General features: G+C 32.7%; 1 protein-coding gene across 8 annotated transcripts in view; it reads left to right on the forward strand.

Moving 5' to 3' along the window:
* Nucleotides 1-252: 252 nt before the first annotated feature.
* LOC132919374 (RNA-binding protein Musashi homolog Rbp6) overlaps nt 253-20,755 on the forward strand; it is a 376,780-nt gene continuing 356,277 nt past the window's right edge. For 4 of the 8 annotated variants that reach the window (XM_060980943.1, XM_060980946.1, XM_060980948.1 and 1 more), the window contains exon 1: nt 254-1,302. In XM_060980943.1, the coding sequence (XP_060836926.1) occupies nt 1,241-1,302 (62 nt within the window). In that variant the 5' untranslated portion in view covers nt 254-1,240. Of the gene's footprint in view, nt 1,303-20,755 lie in introns of all 8 variants that reach the window. The other 4 variants (XM_060980949.1, XM_060980952.1, XM_060980942.1 and 1 more) reach the window with 3 other exon arrangements.

The raw sequence follows: 20,755 nt of genomic DNA on the forward strand, positions 1-20,755 counted from the left end.
CGCATCCGCCGCCGTCTCGCGCGCGCGCACCACACGACAACACGCACACAGACGCGGGCGTGCACGCACACGCCGACAAAAATACGCACACACACACGCGTTCCCCACGCCGTCAGTCGGTGGCGGTGGCGGTGGTGGGTCCCCTCTGCCGCCGCCGCCGTTCCTCATCGCCCCGCGGTCATAGCGCGCGGCAACCAGCGGCGGCGGCGGCGGCGGCGGCGGCGACGGCGATGGTCCCAGTCACTCGCCGCATCGTTCAGTCGAACATATCCGTTTAGCGCGAACGCTCGGGAGTATACCGTGTGCGCCAAAAAAGCACACCTCCCACCAGTAGTGGTTAGTCGTAGTTTGCAGGAACAAAATATATATTATATATATTATATTATATACGTGTATATATATATATATACATATATATTATTATTATTATTATTATATATATTATATACAGCAACAACAACAACAATAACAACCATCCAAAATCACGTATAATAATATATATATATATATATATGTGTATATATATTTTTATATATCGCCTTTAATAATCGCCGTTTTATCAAAAAAAAGAATTTGACGCGTCTTGTAAAAATCGAGTGTACATCATTACGACATCGGTCGTGTGAATCGCCGACACCACCGCTGCCGTCACCGCTGCCGGGTTAACCACCACCGCAACGGACACCACGTGAACATCAAATTCGTATTCAATTTCGTGTTATATAATATATATATATAATTGTGTGTACGCGTGCTTATATTATCTCGGTCTCTCCGTTTTTGTTTCTCGGCTTACGTGTGTGTCTCTCTCTCTCTATTTCTCTTCTGTGTGTGTGTAGTGTGTATATTATACGCGGGTGTCACTCTCCGCACAGGATTCTCTCTTGCGCCGGTCGAGTCGTCAAGATTTACGACGAAAATCAATTTTAATTTTTCGAAATCAATCCGTTCGCTATCCGCCGGTCTTCGTGCCATTCGCTTTCGCCGTCGCCCGATCGAATAAAATCGAAACCACGTGAACTGTGCAGCAGCAGCAGCAGCAGCAGCATAAAATATAATATCAACCGGCTCGTTCGCGTTTATATTGCACACGTCGGACACGACACACACTCGCCCACGACACACTTATCGCGCTTCACCCTTTCGTTCGGTCGTCGCCAAAAGTTAACGCACACACGCACACATACACACACGCACGCGTGAGTTATTATTGTTGTTATCGCATTATATCGTCTGTACGATGGAATCGCAGAGCGCACAGGACACAGTGACCGTGGCCGCGGAGGTGCCCAACGACCCTGGGTAAGTCGAGTGCTATCATATTACGATAATGTTACAATGTATTATGTATTACAACGCAGAGGTGTGTAGATGTAAACAATAATAATAGCGAAAGTACCGTAAGTATAACATCACGAGTAGTAGTCGTCGTCGTCGGGTGGCGGCGGTGGCGGTCGGCCGGCGGGATCGGCGTCACGCGACGCACACCAAATATATATATATATATATATGTGTGTGTGTGTATGTACATAATATATATATATATATATCATACACACGCGTAGGTGCAGTACCTGCGCGCGCGCACCCCTAATCCTTCTCCGCACTTTCTCCTCGGACCTCCCCGACGACGAATCATTCCCCCCCTCACCGTTCACATGCCGCACGAGGGTAACCGACGGGGTAAGCACCGCTGCCGTTGCTACCGCGGCGGTCGTCGGCGGGTTTTCCGATTTCTTTGGAAATCCGTTTAAATACGTATACGCCGCGGCGTGCGCCACCCGACCCGCCACCCGGCCACGCCGAAACCCCTCTCCGCGCCCACACCCGGCGCTTGACGGCCGACCGCCGCCACCGTTTACCCCGTTCCAAATAAGGGCGGAGTGCAGGTGCAGGCGACGGTGGCTCGCGTCTGTGTGAGGGTATTGCACCGCGCCGCTGACGTCGCCGAGACAGTGTGTATACGCAATATTATATTGTTGTCGTCACTCGACGATGTGTATTACACATAAACATATATAATTGATGTAATATTATTTTTTCTTGGGTGTTTTTATGTTATCGTTTCGGCGTTGGCAGAACACGATGATGGCGACGAAAAATAAATAATAATAAACGAAAAAAAACAACGGAGCCACGTCCAACTTTTCGCGGGGCGGGGAAGGGGTGTATCGATTTGCGGTCCGGTCGAAAGTGCACGAGTCGTCTTGCGCATAATTTAGAAATATAAAATAAAACCCAACGAAAACTGTACGATGACCGTGACCCGTACAGTATCACACACGCGTCTACACGCACGCTGTTTGTAGTAATGAGCCTAATGACGAATTGTACATTATGTACAATATATTAATATGTATATAATAGGTATACAGTAGGTTCACTTATAACGCATTATTTGCGTTGTAAAGTGTGTCTTTGGTGTGATGAGGATAAAATATAATACCGTTTGAAAAATAGTGCGAGAGAATTAATAATAATATGAGATCTGTTGACGCGATAAAATCGAACAAAATTTATTGACGGGCACACGTTTTTATTTTATTCGCATTTCCTGTATGTTCCTAAGACCCGAAGGCGTTTCGTCGGTTTTCCTTTACTTATATGGCGGACGGATGGAGAAAAACTTGGATGATAATATTTCGATGTATAACTGCCAAGTTACGGCAAACATTGTACACATTATTGCACGTTTATTTTAAAGAACGAAAAAATAATCGGATAATAAACGAGTACAATAAATAACTACTGTTATTGCAATTCGCAGTTGTCATCTCATATTAATTATTAGTGCTCTTGCGAACGGCGTCATAGTTTCGTATAAGACATTTTAATGAACGTTTCTTCGCCGATCTAAACCATTTGTTATAGCTATTATATACTAGACGTCTATAATACAACAACCAAGTCGGAAAAAGGTCGTCGAAGCACAATTCACATTGAATCCAAACACCACGACGTTTTTAATCACGGTTGCTTGTGTTTATACGTCTTTTACGTAGCCGGGAAAACAACAGCATGTAATAATATATAATATTATATTGTTACAACAATACTTGAAAGTCAAGTCGGGTACGATTTATTTTTCTTGGTATAGAATTAGTCATGTTTCGAAACAGATTTCTCGGCACATACGATGATATTGATATCGTACAGTGCATTATAATATATATTAATATATTGGCCTTTATAAATATAAAAACAATTTTTGTATTATTAGTTGGTGCAAAGAATAGATGGGCACGTGGGGGGGCGTATTTTGTACATACAAGAAGGAAATGCCGAAAATGAGCATTATAATGTTTAAATTTTTTTCATCAACGATTTAAAAATACAGCCAACTGTAATACTGCCAACGGTAAATGAACCGTTGTTTGTTCGGAATTTCAAAAAAATGCATGAAAATGATATATCCATGTATATATTATTATATACTTGTAAGTTAAGTACGTAAACTTAATATTATTATACATAATTTCGAATGACAACGCATGCTGAAAAGTAACCAACCCTTAAAAAAATGTCTATGTATCCTCCTTGAAATTGTCAAGGCTCTGATATAATGAGGTTACGTTAAAAAATATGTATACCTATCTATTATAACGTATAAATTAAGCTGACGTATAGCTGACTACTGGCCTGTTAGACTGTTCTTAAAATATTAAGCAAGGGTAAATGCCCACCTTGTCCTCCTAAATGTCACCACTGAATGCCACTGTCTGGCACTCGAAGCCAAACTCGCAATAACGTGAATACAGGAAACGGTCTAATTGGACAAACGAGATGAAGTTCCTTCCGGTTTCTAACAATACGCACGCAGTATAACACAAATGTATACTGTCAGTTATATTACCTATAATATAATGCAGAGCTATGTACGAGGATGGTCCTACGTCAGCACCATAAAATACACTTGTGTTATAAATATTTAAAAAATAGACGATATTAAAATACATAATATTTTATATTTAGGCCTGTTCGCTCGTGCTCGATTCACCGTTAAATCGGCTGCAAACGACAACCCTGTTCTGGACTCGTCAGTTACGTACGGTGCAGAAGAGGGGTCGTAAATATGTATTTCAACGTGTTTTTTCAAGCAAGGGTTCATTGTTAGGCAATTCGTTTTATCGATAGCCGTGTGTCTCCAACGACAGCATAGTATAATATTAATATATACCATCCCGTAATGCATTGTTTTAGGTATTTATATACAACTAACTATGATGATGTTAATTTCGTGAAACTAATAATTATAAAATTCAAAGAATGTGCGATGGAATCATATAATGATGATTTGTTCTCAGTTCATCAAAAAACTGATGACGATACGTCAGAAAACTGTGGAGTGTGTGTTCATAAAAGTGCGCCCACGTGGAATTGTGTCACAAAATAATAATTTAAACATAAAGTTTAAATATGGAAAGAAAGAGCGTCTAACTAGATAAAAGGGTAAAATGCAAAGGGGCTGTAAAAAAGAAAAAGAAAAGAAGAACCATAGATCATCTCAAGTTACTTGATTTAAGTAACTCAAAATCTATATAATTCACGTCAAACGATTGGATTACGATAAAAATAGATTTCCATTGAAGTTCCTATCAGATTTATTAGCGGATTTAAAATAACGAAATCCAATAAAAATAAAAAGTTAAAACTTACTAAATTTATACAAATATTTTACTGGATATTGAAACTTTTACGTTGCATTATTGAGTATGCAGCGCATGGTTGTACCCATCTACATATTATTATAATATTAGTAATATTACATATTGTGAAACAAGAAGTGAGCTGATAAGTACGAATCATAAAGTACACATGGTTATTTGGTAGGTTTTTTTAAAATATTTTCAATTAATTATTGATTCTTTAATTGATTGAAAAATACATTGTTATCATTAGGATGTTAATGCTATTAAGATAAATATTCTTCATAATATTAACTTTTAACCCGTAGAATAGTACACGTTGTTTTGTATAGTAATTTTTCTGTTAAATAAAACCCAACTATTTTATGAGTTATGACTATTGGGATTTTAAATTTATTTCATTTTTCAAGGTTAAAAACACAATATTTAATTACGATTTAAAAAAAAATGTAATACGAAAATATACGTATTCGTTTTTTGAATTTCTTTAGATTATAAATACACACACTTATCATCAAACACTATAGTATTTTTACAATAATTAAATTATAGTTTGTATTTATATCATGTTTTAGATTGAATATGTTACAATGTCAGTCTATCAAACCAACCACTCATAGATAAATGCAAACTATATATTTAATTAAATTAATATTACTTTTTAGTTTTTTCACAATATTTTTAAGTAGTGTTGTAATTTGTAAGTAATAATTATTAACTGTTTTTGTTACTTACTTAAAAGTTTTGGTTCAATTTTTTTTTTAAACTAGTTAATTTCAATATTAATATTGCATAATTTAGTTGATTATTTTATGCTTATCAATTTAATTAAAAAGTTATAATTACATTTCTTTGGAGCTTTAAAAAGTAATTTATTAATTAAATATTTATATTCGTGATTACAAATTATTTAAAACATTTGAATAATCATAATAATAACAATAATAAAAAAAAAAATATTTTAAGTTAAAATACATTCAATAATAAAAAGATAAAATTGAAATTTAATACTAACTTGGAATAGGTAACTTATAGTATAATAATATAATATTTACGTTGTTAAAGCGATTACGGTCAAGATTGGAATATGAAAATGAAACAACGGTCAGCGGGTACATTTCTGAATAATGTTCTTACATTAATTAAACGGATCTTTAATCTTTAATTTAATTCGAGCGATGTAGAACAAGTTTTCTAACACTGTATGATAGTAAAATACGTAATTACAGCAAGGAGAAAAAAACATGCACAAATAACCTTTCAGTTCGAAAATCCGTAATCGTATGTCATAATAATATGATATTATTGTTATTGTAGGTATTACAATTTTCATCCTTTAATCTACCTACACATCACCGTGAGCTCGTCTCGAACTTATGGATTTTGATTGTCAATCGAATTATTGGATATGTCAAACGCAGTGTACGAATGAATGATATAATTACTAATATTATGTAGGTGTGCACACTAAAACAGTTTTCGGACGGTTTCATACATTAAAATAAATACGTCTTTGAAGATCAACCAAATGGCAAGTGTATATAATATTATGTACGTAAAATTGTAGAACAAACAATATATACATTTATACAGTCATACATTGATATGGCAATAACAAAGTCGCGGACTGGTTTGTCGTCACAACTTTTCGACGATATAATTTAATATGTATTAAACATGCCATATTATATTTTCGTTTCAACAACAAACGTCGTAAGCTATCGTAGATAGTATTTTTATACGTACACATGCGCAAACGGACTCGAACGATAATCATCGTCGTGTCATGATTTGTACGCACCTACTTACTGCAACTACAACTGTATAATATAATATAATATTATGTTTTATAACGTTATTATGTATCTATATCTAATGTATGTACTTGAGAAATCCAACGATTTTTAATCAACTGGCCGCACTACACACTCACATTAAACATAATAGTATAGATATTTTTACAACTTAAATATATACACACACACTTACATATTATATGTATATATATATTAACGTGCCGTATAAACCTCTAATGACGTCGTGTATATATATATATATATATGGTGCACAACCCGGTGGCCTTCTGTGATTAATAATAATATAGACTAGTAAATACCTAGGTGCACACGTCGTTGTGTTATCCTAGGACCGATTTACAGATGCATTTTTATTACACAGCAGTGTAGGTAGGACGGGTTGAGGTGGGATTCGAATGCAATTTTTCCGCATGGTCAACTATATAATCATACAAATGTGGCAATATAATAATATTTATATTATCATTTTGTCTGTTAACTATTTATTGAAATTTCTTAAATACAGCTGCCACGTCGTATGACAATTCGGTCGAATAACGAGAGAGGATATCACACACAGTTATATAATATAGTGTATTATATAATATTTTGTAGTTATGATCAGGTAGCAGAGAGTAAAAAACTAAAAAAAAAAAAAAAAATATTAGACACGAAAAACCGGTGTAATATTTAAACCACCTAATATTTCGAATGTGTATCATTAGCGTGTGTATACACGCGATTCGGGTGAGTATACGATGTACGGTGACAACGGATACACTTATAGGCCCGCTGTGTGTGGACGTATAGCAGAGGGAATATCATAAAATGGGCACCAACTTAAACATGAATATTCACAACTAACAATAATGATGAATAAAAAAAATAATTTACAGAGAAGAGTGGAAGTAGGACGAATCAAATGAAAACCTGAAAATCTGCCTATGCTAATTAAACGTCAATTGTGTCCGGAGCTTAATCCGTGACGGGCAGCCGCACGCCGCACTTATCGTAAATAATAATAATATAATAGGTATTACACTGACAGTTGTTACCTATTATTTCGACATGGCCGATGATGTTTTCCGTAAAATTTAAATATAAATATAAAAACATAATATTATATTTCGAGTAGATAATATCTGTCTGCAGCCTGGTTTTTCGAAGAAGCACGGCGGAAAATTAATAATATTAAACGATCGATGCAGTAACGTTCGAAACGGTTATTCCAATTATTTATTATTGTTTCAACTAAAAAAACGAGACATCACAATGTATTGAACTAATATGATATTATGTAACATTTCGTTTTGCCGTCTCCAATGTCTTAAGCAGTCTTGATTTTTTAACGTTTATGTCGTAATTCGTATATATTTTTATTCTTCCAAATTCAATTAGTTTAATCGAAGCACTCCCTTTTAATTGTTTGCATAATATTTAATATGTATCAAAACGTATTTTTCGACGACGAGACGCGCGTAATACTCCCAATTTGGCGGTTGAGACTCAAATTAAACATGACGTTTTGAGGGTATTAAATCCCCATAGGAAAGACGACCACGCGAGGGTAAACAGCTGTTGAAAATCTTGAGAGTCCTAATTCCTTCGAAGGGTTTGCTGCAAGCCGACTAATTTTAAGCTGTCTTTATAATATCGGCTTCATTTCTCTATACATTTAATGTCATTTACAATATTATTGTGGTTTCCCGTTTGATATGACACGGGAATGTGACTTGCATTATTGTAATAAAAAAAATACTCGAAATCGATGTCGTACGTTAACATATGCAATTAATTCTGACGACTAAATCGATCATGTGACGTCGTTCTGAGGGTGAACTGAAAGTATTATGTTTAATGGACAGAAATTATTAAAAGCTCAAAAAAAAGTTATAGCAAAGAAACAAATCTGCATGAACCACGATGATGGAGATGAATATTTTTATAATTTGATTAGTAAAAAAGAAAAAAAGAAACGATCGACGTTATGTCTTGTCATATACGCGCCATCCCTTCCGTTCTGTTGCAGACGGGAACCCCGATTCCAAGGAGACAAGAAGTTCTAGAAGTGCTTGTCAAGTTTGTTAACCCAAGTACTTTATAAACTTTGACAAAATTACATCTTAAAGATTCGTATACATGCACTCCACCAACATCTATCGTGCTTATTATATTGAACTTGTAAACTATACTCGAAGGGCCTCACTGGTCGACTTTGAAGAGAAAATGCAAAAATGTTATTTGAATGAAAAAAAAAATTAAAGTAAAGTAGGATTACATACAACAGACAAGATCATTTATTTTCTAAACACAAAAAAAAATATTATGTAAAAGAACATGCGCCTTCTACCTGCACTTTTTTTGTAACAATACTAGGCGCACATAGTATACATTTTTAGAGAATATTATATAATATATTTTTTTTCCTGTGACGTGTTAAGGATTTTACTTGGACAAAGAAAATATTATGTTTTTTGCCCAAACATATAAATTTTGATTTAAGCTAATAGTTCAGTTATTATATTTCATATCTTATTTTAATTTATTCTTCAAAAACATAATGAATAAATTATACGTTGATTTTATTCAATAATATATATTTATGCAAGCTAGGAACAATTTTAAGTCAAGTTTCAATACCTTTGAAGTTCAATTTCAAGTTAAATGAAAGTTTCAAATTTTAAACATGAACATGCATGCTTATAATCATTATAAATTATGATACTGTGTGAATCCATCATGCGTTCCTGAACACTGAATAAACGCATCATTAGGTATATGATACTATACACAAATTTAAAGTAAATAAACAAATTGAGGTAATAAAAATATTATAAAACGATATTATGTCGTAAGTGACGCACACGTGAAAAAAAATTATTTTCTCTAAATTTAAGTTCCTTTATGATTCATACCATCATTTGATGATCTGCAGAATCTTATAGGGTTTTATCGACTGACAATACGTTTTGTGTTTCGCAGATACGCGCCCAAGACTCGAATCGATAGTTATATGTTTGCATATTATTAAATGGCTGTTTACATAAAAATTAATAATAATTATACAATATTGCTAATATTGTATTTTATAATTTTACTGATCAACACGAATGTAATAAAATATGTCAAGTTAAAGAAAGAAGAGTACATAGACAGCGTTATCGGGTATTTTGATTGAATCCGATCGCAATGGCAGATGAAGACTGCGTGAAAAGATGCCGCAGTACCTATATTTTAAGTGCAAACAATTAAATTTGTATTTTAAACTTCTAAAATTATCATGTAATCCAGTTGACATATATGAATATAAAAAAATGTGGCTATGACAATTATTATAAAAAGTAAAAACGTACCACGTTATTTATTAGTATATTATGTGCATAGTAGTTACGTCCCATTACGTAATAATTACGCAATTTAAAACCAAAAGAATCTCAAGTGTCCTGGTGTAATATATTTTTATAATTTAATAGAATTATTTTGGGAGTATAAGGTAGGTAGGTAAGGTATCCGTTCTGATTGGCGATGACGTGCGTTTGTTGTATTATCATCATTGTTTAATGGTACGCGTTGGTGAAACAACGGCAGCTTAATAGGTAGATACAACTTTAATTAAAGTAACAGAAACACTGTATCCATTAAAATATTATCATAGCCTAAAAGTGAAATGTTTCCGTCTTATTGAAAACTTTTTTTGCTTTTTTTTCCACCACCTAACAAAATCGTATATTTTCACCGTTTTCGTGAACTCATTAATTTTTCTGCGCTTGGTTATTTATTTCTTCAAGTATTTCTACGGATTTCGCTTTTCGTTTCACATTTACTATTTTCTTATAATAAATAATATTATACGAATAACATATTCTTGGTACATATTGTATACGTCGCAATTCTGTAAACTTACGAGAAACGCTTCGACTATTTTCGATTGTGTTTTGCCTTTGAAACGTCAAACCTTTGATGTAATGGCATGTTAAGCTATCAGTTATTTGATTGTTTATTATGGTGATCACATGAGATTTAACACGATGGGTATCTAGTAATGTGTATGTGTGACACGTTGGCAGTAATATTACGTGTATAATATTATTATACTACATTATTATATTATACACTATTGCTGCACGTCATCAATGCATTTAAAATAAAATAATGCATATAATTGTTGCTGTAAAACAAATCCAGATGATTAAGATGTAGGATAATTCACCAAGAATGATCATACTTATTTTTCCTCTAGGAATAAATTCAATTTTTGATTTTTGGAAACTGTAAGCATACTTAATTAATAAGCTTATATAATTCACTTATTAATTATTAAATATCATAATAACAATTATTTAAATTTTGTAAATTATTTGAGGAGTGATCTGTGGTTGAATATTGGTTTGAAAATTAAGTTTTTTTACCATAAATTATTAAGCAATGATTTTTTTTTAAATTTTAATGTATTTAAATCAAAATTTTAATGAGTAATTTTTTAGTAATTAATATGTAAGATATATGTATAAAGGTTCTAGTTCCTCAAAAGTGGTTTTGCCAAAATATAAAATAGAGGTAATATAGTATCTATAGTGCATCTATAGTATTTATTTTACTCAGATATTTTTGAAAGTTATAAATGTTGATGGATTGATATTAATTACTCGAGTTTTCAAATCTTTCACACCCATTATAGTGGACCTATTATCCATAGTATGACATAAAACTAATTAACTCAAAAATTACTCGTTTGAATTTAGCTTTGAATAGAACATTTTCAAAAAAGGTCACCTGATAAAAAAATTACAGAGAAAAATAATGATTGTTATACGAAAAAAAAGTTAGTATCGGCACAGTACACCCCTAAAATGGTATAAGAAAATCTAGGAAATGTTTGAAAGTAAGGCCCTTATAAGTATATTTAAAAGTCTCAAAATTCAGAGTTTGAATAAATTCATTATCTATTAAATAAAAAAATGTGGTTGAGCATATTTGATGAATTACACTGTATGTCTGTATACACGAATTTACTTTCTTCTCGAGCTCCGGAAAAATATACAAACAACACTTTTGAGAGAGACAGATAGAGAAAAATCAATACTTTGGACAGAACACCGTTAAATTCCATAAAAATGTAATTTATTTTACGACAAAAGACGCGTGAATAAAGCAGCACACGTCGATTTTTAATATCGTTGTGATCATATTATAATACATACTATATTATACTGTATAATAGTATATATGTATTTGACTGTAAATCGAAGTGAATCGACGAATAAATCAAAGAACTAAAAAAACACAAATATCCAAACCTAATGATAATCGTCGATGAGCAGGCTGTGGCAATATATACGTATATAAGATTTATATTTTAAGTATATAATGTGGTTAACACGGGTGCGCGTGTTGTAGACATTGTTGTCACATTTTTCTTTTCGAACAATAACATTACAAAATATTAAAATGTCTTATTTATCTAACCTTGGAGTGTGCATATACTCGTAGGTATATCGTGTTATTTTATGGGTGTGCAATAGTTATAGGCACTGTACATAATACATAATATATAACATATTATTAATTATTATCGTTATTTGAACACTATATACTAAGCAGTAAGCAAACTGCAGTGATACCCAAATAACATTAACATTACATAATATATATATATATTATGTATATAACTGCTACAGATAATTTCTTGTGATCCTTAGTTGACTAGTTTGAAGAAAACAAACAGTATTAAATAATCAAACTCTTGACCGAATGACCATCGAGAAGAAAACCAAAATAAATCATAAAATGTACGCACAATCAATAATAATTGAATTTGGTTTCATTGTAGGTATATACGAATCCTCAGCCATTATATACTGTAAAGGATATAATATATATTATACGTCTTATAGAAAACATATTTTTAGTGCATTTTTACATATTACATACTGTTGCAGTGTACAATGATAATAATCGTATGTATATCGCATGTAATTATATTATATATTTATAATATTATTATTGTAATTTATTATTTACTATTATAAATTCCTGTAACTAAATTTTCTCAGCGATTTTAGTCAATAGTTTCTTATTAATCAGTATAGTTTTCTTGTTCACTCCTCGATTTAAAAATTATATTAAGTGATAATTAAAACAAACTTATTAAAATTTTCAAAGTAAAAACTTGAATCAGAAAATACACGCTTGCAGCATATTAGTTAATATTTAGATCATCGGAGCCTGTGCGCTAATTAATTATAATGTATATATATATAAATGAAATGTAGTTCTAGACGATCAGTCTTGATAAACAGCAATTGTAAATAAGTCGTCAAAGATAATCGCCTACATAACGCGTGCGGACGAGAATGAACTAGGACCCAGTTACTAGGTACTTCCGTCGCGGTTGCGGTTGAACGTCTTAAGTGCTATTGGTGCTGGAAGTAGGATGTCGCTCGGAAGTGTAATAGCTACCTGTGTTACGATTTATATATATTGCTATATAGTGCATTGTGTATAATATTAAATGTATTAAAATGGAACGCTATTTCTGTCCAAAACATTTAAGGTGGGACGCAACGTGGCGGCGACAGCGCGTTGGTTTCAGAATTTTTTTTTATCGTTTTTTATTTTATTTTTACTTTAAAAGTTTTACCAACTCATTTCGTCATTACTTAATAACAGATTTTTTGACTTTAATTAAATATCGTAACATAATATGTATTATGTATAGGCATAAATAATTATTAGTAACAATAATTTATTATCTATTCTATAATGCTCTAGGGACGGCGTAGGGACGTACAAATAATATTAATAACCATAATAATACAATAAAATTAATAATAAAAATACAATTTAAGAACAATAGAACAAAACAATTACAGTTTTAAGCTTCATATGAGTGAATTTATGGATTAACTCCGATTTCTGTGCGAGTTGACAAGTTGACCTTGTTTAAGTCAACGATGTTTGGAAGGTACAAATAAATGATAATGTTTTACACATTTTAATTGGGTTAGTTAATTATTGCACTCGAATTTTTTTTTCGATAATATTGTGATTGTATTTTTTATAGCAGGAATTCGGAAGTCTTCGGAGGTGCTGTGATGCTAATAAACCAGAGTAATTTACCAGGGTAAATTATTCTTTGGATAAAAATATACGAAATACTTGTATTTTGTTAGTAAGTTATTGACCTGGTAGGTGAGAGGTTATGTATAATGTATAAGTGACATAACGCATAAGCTGTAATAAAGTATAGAAGTGAAAATTTCCAACATAATAATTTAGTTTGCAAGCTATAAAAAGGATATTACATATTGAGTATTTCGTAAACTTTTTGAAATGTATTGGTTGAGGGGGGATTCCAAAAAAGTTTTCGATCTAGTTTGATCCAAAGTTAACACGAAGATATTTAATTTTTGTTGAAAATTTAATACTTTTTCCATCTACGGAGAGTGGAGCAGTATTAGGAGGACGTAAAAGCGTGAATAACACTAGCTACGCATATTCTCGAATGGTTAAAAACCGTACGCCATTTTGTTGCTTAGTTGTGTTTTTGTAAATTGTATTATGAGATTTATCCATTTTTCAAATTTGAATGAACACAATACGTATATCTAGAGCAAGATTTGAATGTTAAATAATTGGAAGTTCTGAAAAGTATATAATATTCAAACATATTAAATAATAACGATACTGATTCGGAATCAGTGATTCCTATTACGTTCTCGAAACTTTAAATCATTTGAATTCTTTAACTTACGCTTTAACATGCACTTTAAGAGCTTTCCATGTTATTTTATTAATTCAATAACGTTATCCGTCTTGACGACATTGTTTTCGTGAAAAATCGAATCTGATAAAACGTCGTATACGCTGTATTATAATAAATTATATAATAATACGATGAGCAAGGCTGTCACAGGGTTCGCTTTAGTTGATTTAAAAAACACCGTCGGTGCATATTATCATATAATATCATGTATATCGGTCCAGGAAAAGTCGTAAAATATAATAATATTTATGTTAAAAAAAAAAAAAAAATATAAATATGTATATATACATACCTACTACATAAGGTACGCATGTAAAAAAACCTCGACGATCGTTTGCGATATTTACGATAAACGAAATGTTACATTATTATCATTGTTATAAGCATTGTGCGACTTCTCGGAACTCGCGTAGGTAAAAAATAGTAATATATTACTCATGCTCAAACGTTCAAAAATTTCTTTTTTATAACGTACAATATATTATAAATTATAATATACTCCATGTTTATATAATATGGATTTATTTTTCCAATGACAGCTTAACGTAAAGTATGTTATGTTTAGGTTTTTATTTTTTTACTCAAGTGACAGTCGCTTTCAAAAAGTTTACTGACATCTTCTTACAAGCAATCCGTTCACAGTAATTGTCACTACCTTAACTAAATTAAATTAATTGTTATTTTATTTTTTTTCATTTTTTCATTTTTACCAGCTACGCGAGAAAAAAACCTTCGTGTCAATCAACGATTTTGTATACTTCATGCATAATATACACATATATATTAATATATTAAATATATTAAATACGTATAAAATAATATGCAACTATACATGAAAAATGTTTTTGAAGCGAGCAAAAGAGAGAAATTCCGAGAAAAAAATTCCGAGCAACACAATATTGTTACATATTATACAATATACATAGGTGTCTACTAGCTACGACATGTTATCGACACGTGCGAGATTTTGTTTTGTTTTTACACTATAATATTATCGAAACCCCCGGGAAATCGTTAAAAGTTTCTCGATTATGCTGTTAAAATACAATATTAATATTTTTGTGCAAAAACGATACTTCGAACGTATATTTAAAATGCGTGTACAAAGTTCTTCGCCATGTTTGTCCTGTATATTAAACACTTCGCTAGTCTCGGATTATAATATTATGCGCATAACACTTTTTTACTAGCTGACTACAATAACCTAAACTCTATAAACGTACCTACATAACTATATATTTATAATATTTGTATATCTACCTACTTACTTAAAAACAGTGATTTACAGATTACACTAAGGTTTTTTTTAAATATATACATACCTAACTATAATCAATTCTATAAATTAGCTGTCAATAAAATTGTTAATAAACACTAATTTTAATTTTATTTTGAGTTCAGGTACAAAAAAAAAAATGTAATAGATTTTCACAACTATCCCTAATAAAACAGTAGTTTTTCAAAACCAAAATACAAAAATGTTAATTAGAAGAAAAGTCATTGACCGGGACAAACCATGTAAACTGCACATCAAAGTATAATATACTTATTATACATTAATAAGCAATTATTAAAGACAATATTACTAGAACAGGCGTAATTTTATAGAATGCATAGCATTAGATACAAAATTACGTTTATTAAGCACCCTTAGCATCGGTTTATTGCATACCCGCGATTTACGTCTACATTATAATAATATGATGCACAAGTCGCGGTAGAATAAGCGCTTTTGACGCCGTAGGTATACACGTACATAATATCGTTTGTGGCGCTCGAGAAAGGATTTTAAAAGTATTTTTTTTCGCAAGCCAAGCCACTTACCTTGCAACTACACTTTCATTGTTATTTTAATATTATACTATACAAATTGATGATGTCAGTGAGACGCTCATCACCGCCGCCAGTTAATGATTACGATATCACAATATTAAGTGTGTGGGTACTCCACTGTATTATACACAGCACGTATAGCAGAATATATTATGATAAAACGTACTGGTGAGGTACTCAACTCGCGGCTGTGCATTCTATAACATATACGCCAAACCATCACGGAATATGCGTTGGAAAACCCGTCAACTGAGCTATATAGTGTACCTACTTTGAAATAAAGATTGAAAGATGAAAAAAAAAACTAACGTTCTAGCGGCATGTTTTTTGTACATTAATATTTAAAACGCAAGAACCGTGGTATAACCACTCTTACCTAGCTGTTTGCAATGTATACATAATAACGATATGGAGGCACTTGCGATTCCGGGAAAGCGCGAATAACGCGCGTGCGTTTGCATAGGTACCTATACATACATTTTCGCGTTTCGATCTCCGCAGGGACTAGGACGACTCGCGCTGCGGAGCGTGATCTTTGGACTTGAAATGTTTGCTCAAAAATATGTAGTAAAATGTCGTGCGACGACGCTCGGTGTGGTAATGTGGGCAAATAATGTGGTAATAATTTTATGGATACACGGCGCGCGGCGTACTTTTACCGCACATTTGCAGTTATACAGACTATTGTCAGCGTAATTCGTGCAAAGTTCACAAGACGTACGAAGGAAAATGGCTCGAGTCGCGATGTACACTGAGTTTTGCTCATGTGTTTTGATGAACTTTATTTTGCTTCAAAGTTTATACGGGCTTGTAGTTTAAAATATTCATAAATTTATCCTTGACTGTACGACATTTGTATACATAGAATATAGATGCACATTTAGTTTTTTCCTTTATTATTGTTCTTAAAGTCGTTATAGTTTTTCTCACCACTGCATCTGAATTTAATATTCGCTGTCTTATTAGGTAATTATTTATTTTTACATACATAACGTATTAGTATGATCGGTTAATTTATCGATATTGTTTAGCTTATTGTAGACCATATTATAATTTATTATCAATAGAATTATTGATAGAACATTTTTTTTTTTACATATTACATACAATGGGTATTCTTTCAATTAAAATGAGTTAAATAGTGCGCACCTGGTAAGTAATAAACTAACATGCCTGACACGACGTTAAACAGAACCGCCGTGATGAGGGGGAAAGCTAGTTAATTTTATCTATGTATAAAAAAAAAAATAAACGTTTAAATAAAACGAACGAGACCATGAACTTGGTCCGTTTTTTATACTTTTACGAATCAGTAAGTTCACAGCGATTATTATTAAACGCACTCGCTTACATTCTAGGTTTGTACGTATATACAACTATTATAATATCGTTATTATTATCGTACCTAGACAATCGCGTCGCGTCACAATATTTTTAGCGATTTTCGGTGCTGGGAATATACGGAACGCGACCGTACATACTACATATCGCTATTTTTCATAATACATGTGTCCCGACGACACGCGAGACCATTATTCTTTAGACGAGCTATATTCGGAACGGTGCCTGTCCGCTGCAATCGCGGCACCCGGTGAGATTAATGTGCGGCGTACTCGGCGGCACTGCACTCGCGTAGAGAATCGCGTATCATAATAATATATAGCAGACGCGTTGATGAAGCGGCGTGTAATGGTCGGTTGCGGGCAAATAAATCGGCCGCGAAGTTATGCTGCGGTGCATTTATACCTATATATATTATATTGTAACGTGTAACAAGTGTGGTAGTCAAAGGCTCTTCGGCACCCGGAGATCTGCGCGAGTATTCTATTAATGTTGTATATTATACGAGTTTTATTTTCGTCGTTATTAGTAAATATAGTCCGTCCGACGACCGTCCTCCAGACGCGTTGCTATAATATAATTTACGCTCGTAAATAAATATTATAATTATTTACATTGAGTACATTATTATACGTATCTATTAAATATATAGGTATACTTGGATACAGTAGATCCGTGTGATGCGGTATATACATTTGACGGGCCTAGTAGTATGGCCGAGGTAAAAATTGGATTTCTATCTATATAGAACTGGGACGTTGCCCGAGTGCGTTCAAATTTCAAAACTGTATCTTTTTAATTGCCTCAGTGCATCGTAGTCTTATTTCTAGGATTTTAACGATTTCGCTGTTTAAATAAATATAAATTCCACTGGCTAACGATAAATACAATATTAAATAGTAAATATACTTAGGATAAATATTATTACTATTTCATAAAATTAAATAAAAATTTTATTTTTTAAATAGTTATTTTATTAACATTTATTATAAGTGAACGTATCGATAAAATTATAGATATAATCGTCAAAAATGTTTGTAATGTGTATTTAAAATTTTTCTTTTTATAACTTTTGTTTATGTTAATCTTATTTGTGTCTAGTTCTCTTAGTATTATTATAGATACAAATAATATATAAGTATATATGAATTAGTTTATATATTTAAATTCAATATATTATATGCAAACAAAAATATAACAGAATATATTTTCGAGAGTTGAAGTTAAGTATTAAATGAAATGATTTGTTATAGCAATACAAATTCTTGGGGTATAGTATATTTTATTTCCTCGTGGTGTAATTAAAATAAAATGTGGATAATTTAAATTGGGACGCATATGGTATATTTCTATACGTTTATGCAATATAAAAATAATTTTTAATTTAGGACTCAGACGCAACTAGGTATCATTTAATAGGATGCTCTCAGATGATAATCCAATATAGAGGAGTGCACCCCTCAGTTATATACAGTTTCACTGAGTAATTTATTTAAAAAATCGATTGTATAGGTATTTTTTGGTTTTTGATTTTGAATTTTCTGTTGATAAAACTGTTTGGATATACTATTATAAATTGTTATTGGTAGGTGATTCATAAGTTTACTAATAAATGTATATAATAGTAAAGTGCGAAAAACATTTCGATTAATAATAACGTTGGTTGAAAGCCACTCAAAAACCCATAATATATACAGTACAATAATAATTTACCCTCGAAAGTCCGGCGGAGCGTAGTTACATAATATTATACGTGCTATAATAGTGGAATGTATACCAATTCGGAAGTGTGTGTTTCTTTTTAATGCCGCTGCCATCGAATATAAACGTGTGTGTGTGTGTGTGTCGGGCGAATATATAATATATAAAATAGTCGGTTTAAGCTGTCCGGTCGCGAATTTAATGGACGTCGTGCGCACGAAAACGAGCCAATACGTCCCATAAAAGTGAAAAATGTACCGCCGATGATATTCACAAAAAGGCTAAGCCCCCCGACTACGAGTCGAGATGAACGTACGAAAAAAAAAATCGAAAAACCCGTAGATCGTTATTGCGGCTGCGGCAGCAGCGACTTCGCGAGAATTCTGTTTTCCGCAGCAAACGGATGTTTATTATAATTTATAATAATAATAATACATAACATAAAATGCTGCGCTATGTAGGATTGATAGAACATATATATATATATATATTTAGTTATAACGATATAATAATATAGGAACCGCGTCCCTCCGTCGAAACGCAGTCGGTCGCTTAATATTTTTATCGTTCGACGATCGTCTCCAGAATACACACGCGTACACGGTGCGTTATGTACACAGAGAGGGCGTGTGTGTGTGCGTGTATAAATAAACAATATAAACGTTTTATTGGACGTTTGAAAAGCGATTATAACATACGAAACGGATTTTTACCGACGACGACGACGACGACGACGTTTCCCGTGTATAATATATACGTAATATGCTGTCTGCAGCAGATATAGTACTTATATGTGTATAATAAAATAATATAATATTACCGGGTGAGTGAGTGTGCTCTGCATTCGGCGATAAAAATATAATATTTCGACGTCGTCGGGGCTGCACAACGTCCGAACGTATAATAATATATATTATAAAGACAAAAAAAAACGGTTTAAGTCGTATTTTACCTATACGGTTATATATATTTATTATACACATAATAATATAATGTAATAATAATATCACCTGCAGCTGTGTACAGGGTGGCCCGTCGCGGCGTTTTCCCGCTTTTCCGCGTCGACCGTGCGCTGAAAAACAGAAAAACGCGGTTGCCCACCCTGTACGACGGATATATAATATTTCGTAAACTTATATATATATATGCCAGGCACACTATATATATATATATATATATATATAATACATATATAATAATATGTGTGTGCGATACGCGCCCGCGTGTTGGTGCGTAATGCGATGCGAACACGGTCTGCTGCAGGGCCGCTGGTACCGGGCTCTTTTTATGGCCGTACTTTGTTTTATTATTTTCGTTATATTCGTACTGTGTGCCAGTAAGGTAGGTATACTACATATATATATATAATATATTATATCATTGTATACGGCTTATTATTATTATATTCTGTGTACGCGACTGCTACTGCAGTGCGCGCGTGAACGGCGGATTTTTCGTGTGCCCAAACGAAAAAAAAAAACAATAAACGACCCATTACACGTAATATAAACGGACATGTATAATGTTATTATACGTGTATTTATTATATATAGGCAAGTAGGTACTCACCGATATTCGCAGCTGCAACGACGACGACGACTGCCGTATATAATATCGTCTCGTGAATTAAAATCGGCGGTTTACGTTTTTCATCCCTTCGTTTGTATATTTTG

Source organism: Rhopalosiphum padi, chromosome 2 (genome assembly GCF_020882245.1).
Source record: "Rhopalosiphum padi isolate XX-2018 chromosome 2, ASM2088224v1, whole genome shotgun sequence".
Classification (NCBI taxonomy): Eukaryota; Metazoa; Arthropoda; class Insecta; order Hemiptera; family Aphididae; genus Rhopalosiphum; species Rhopalosiphum padi.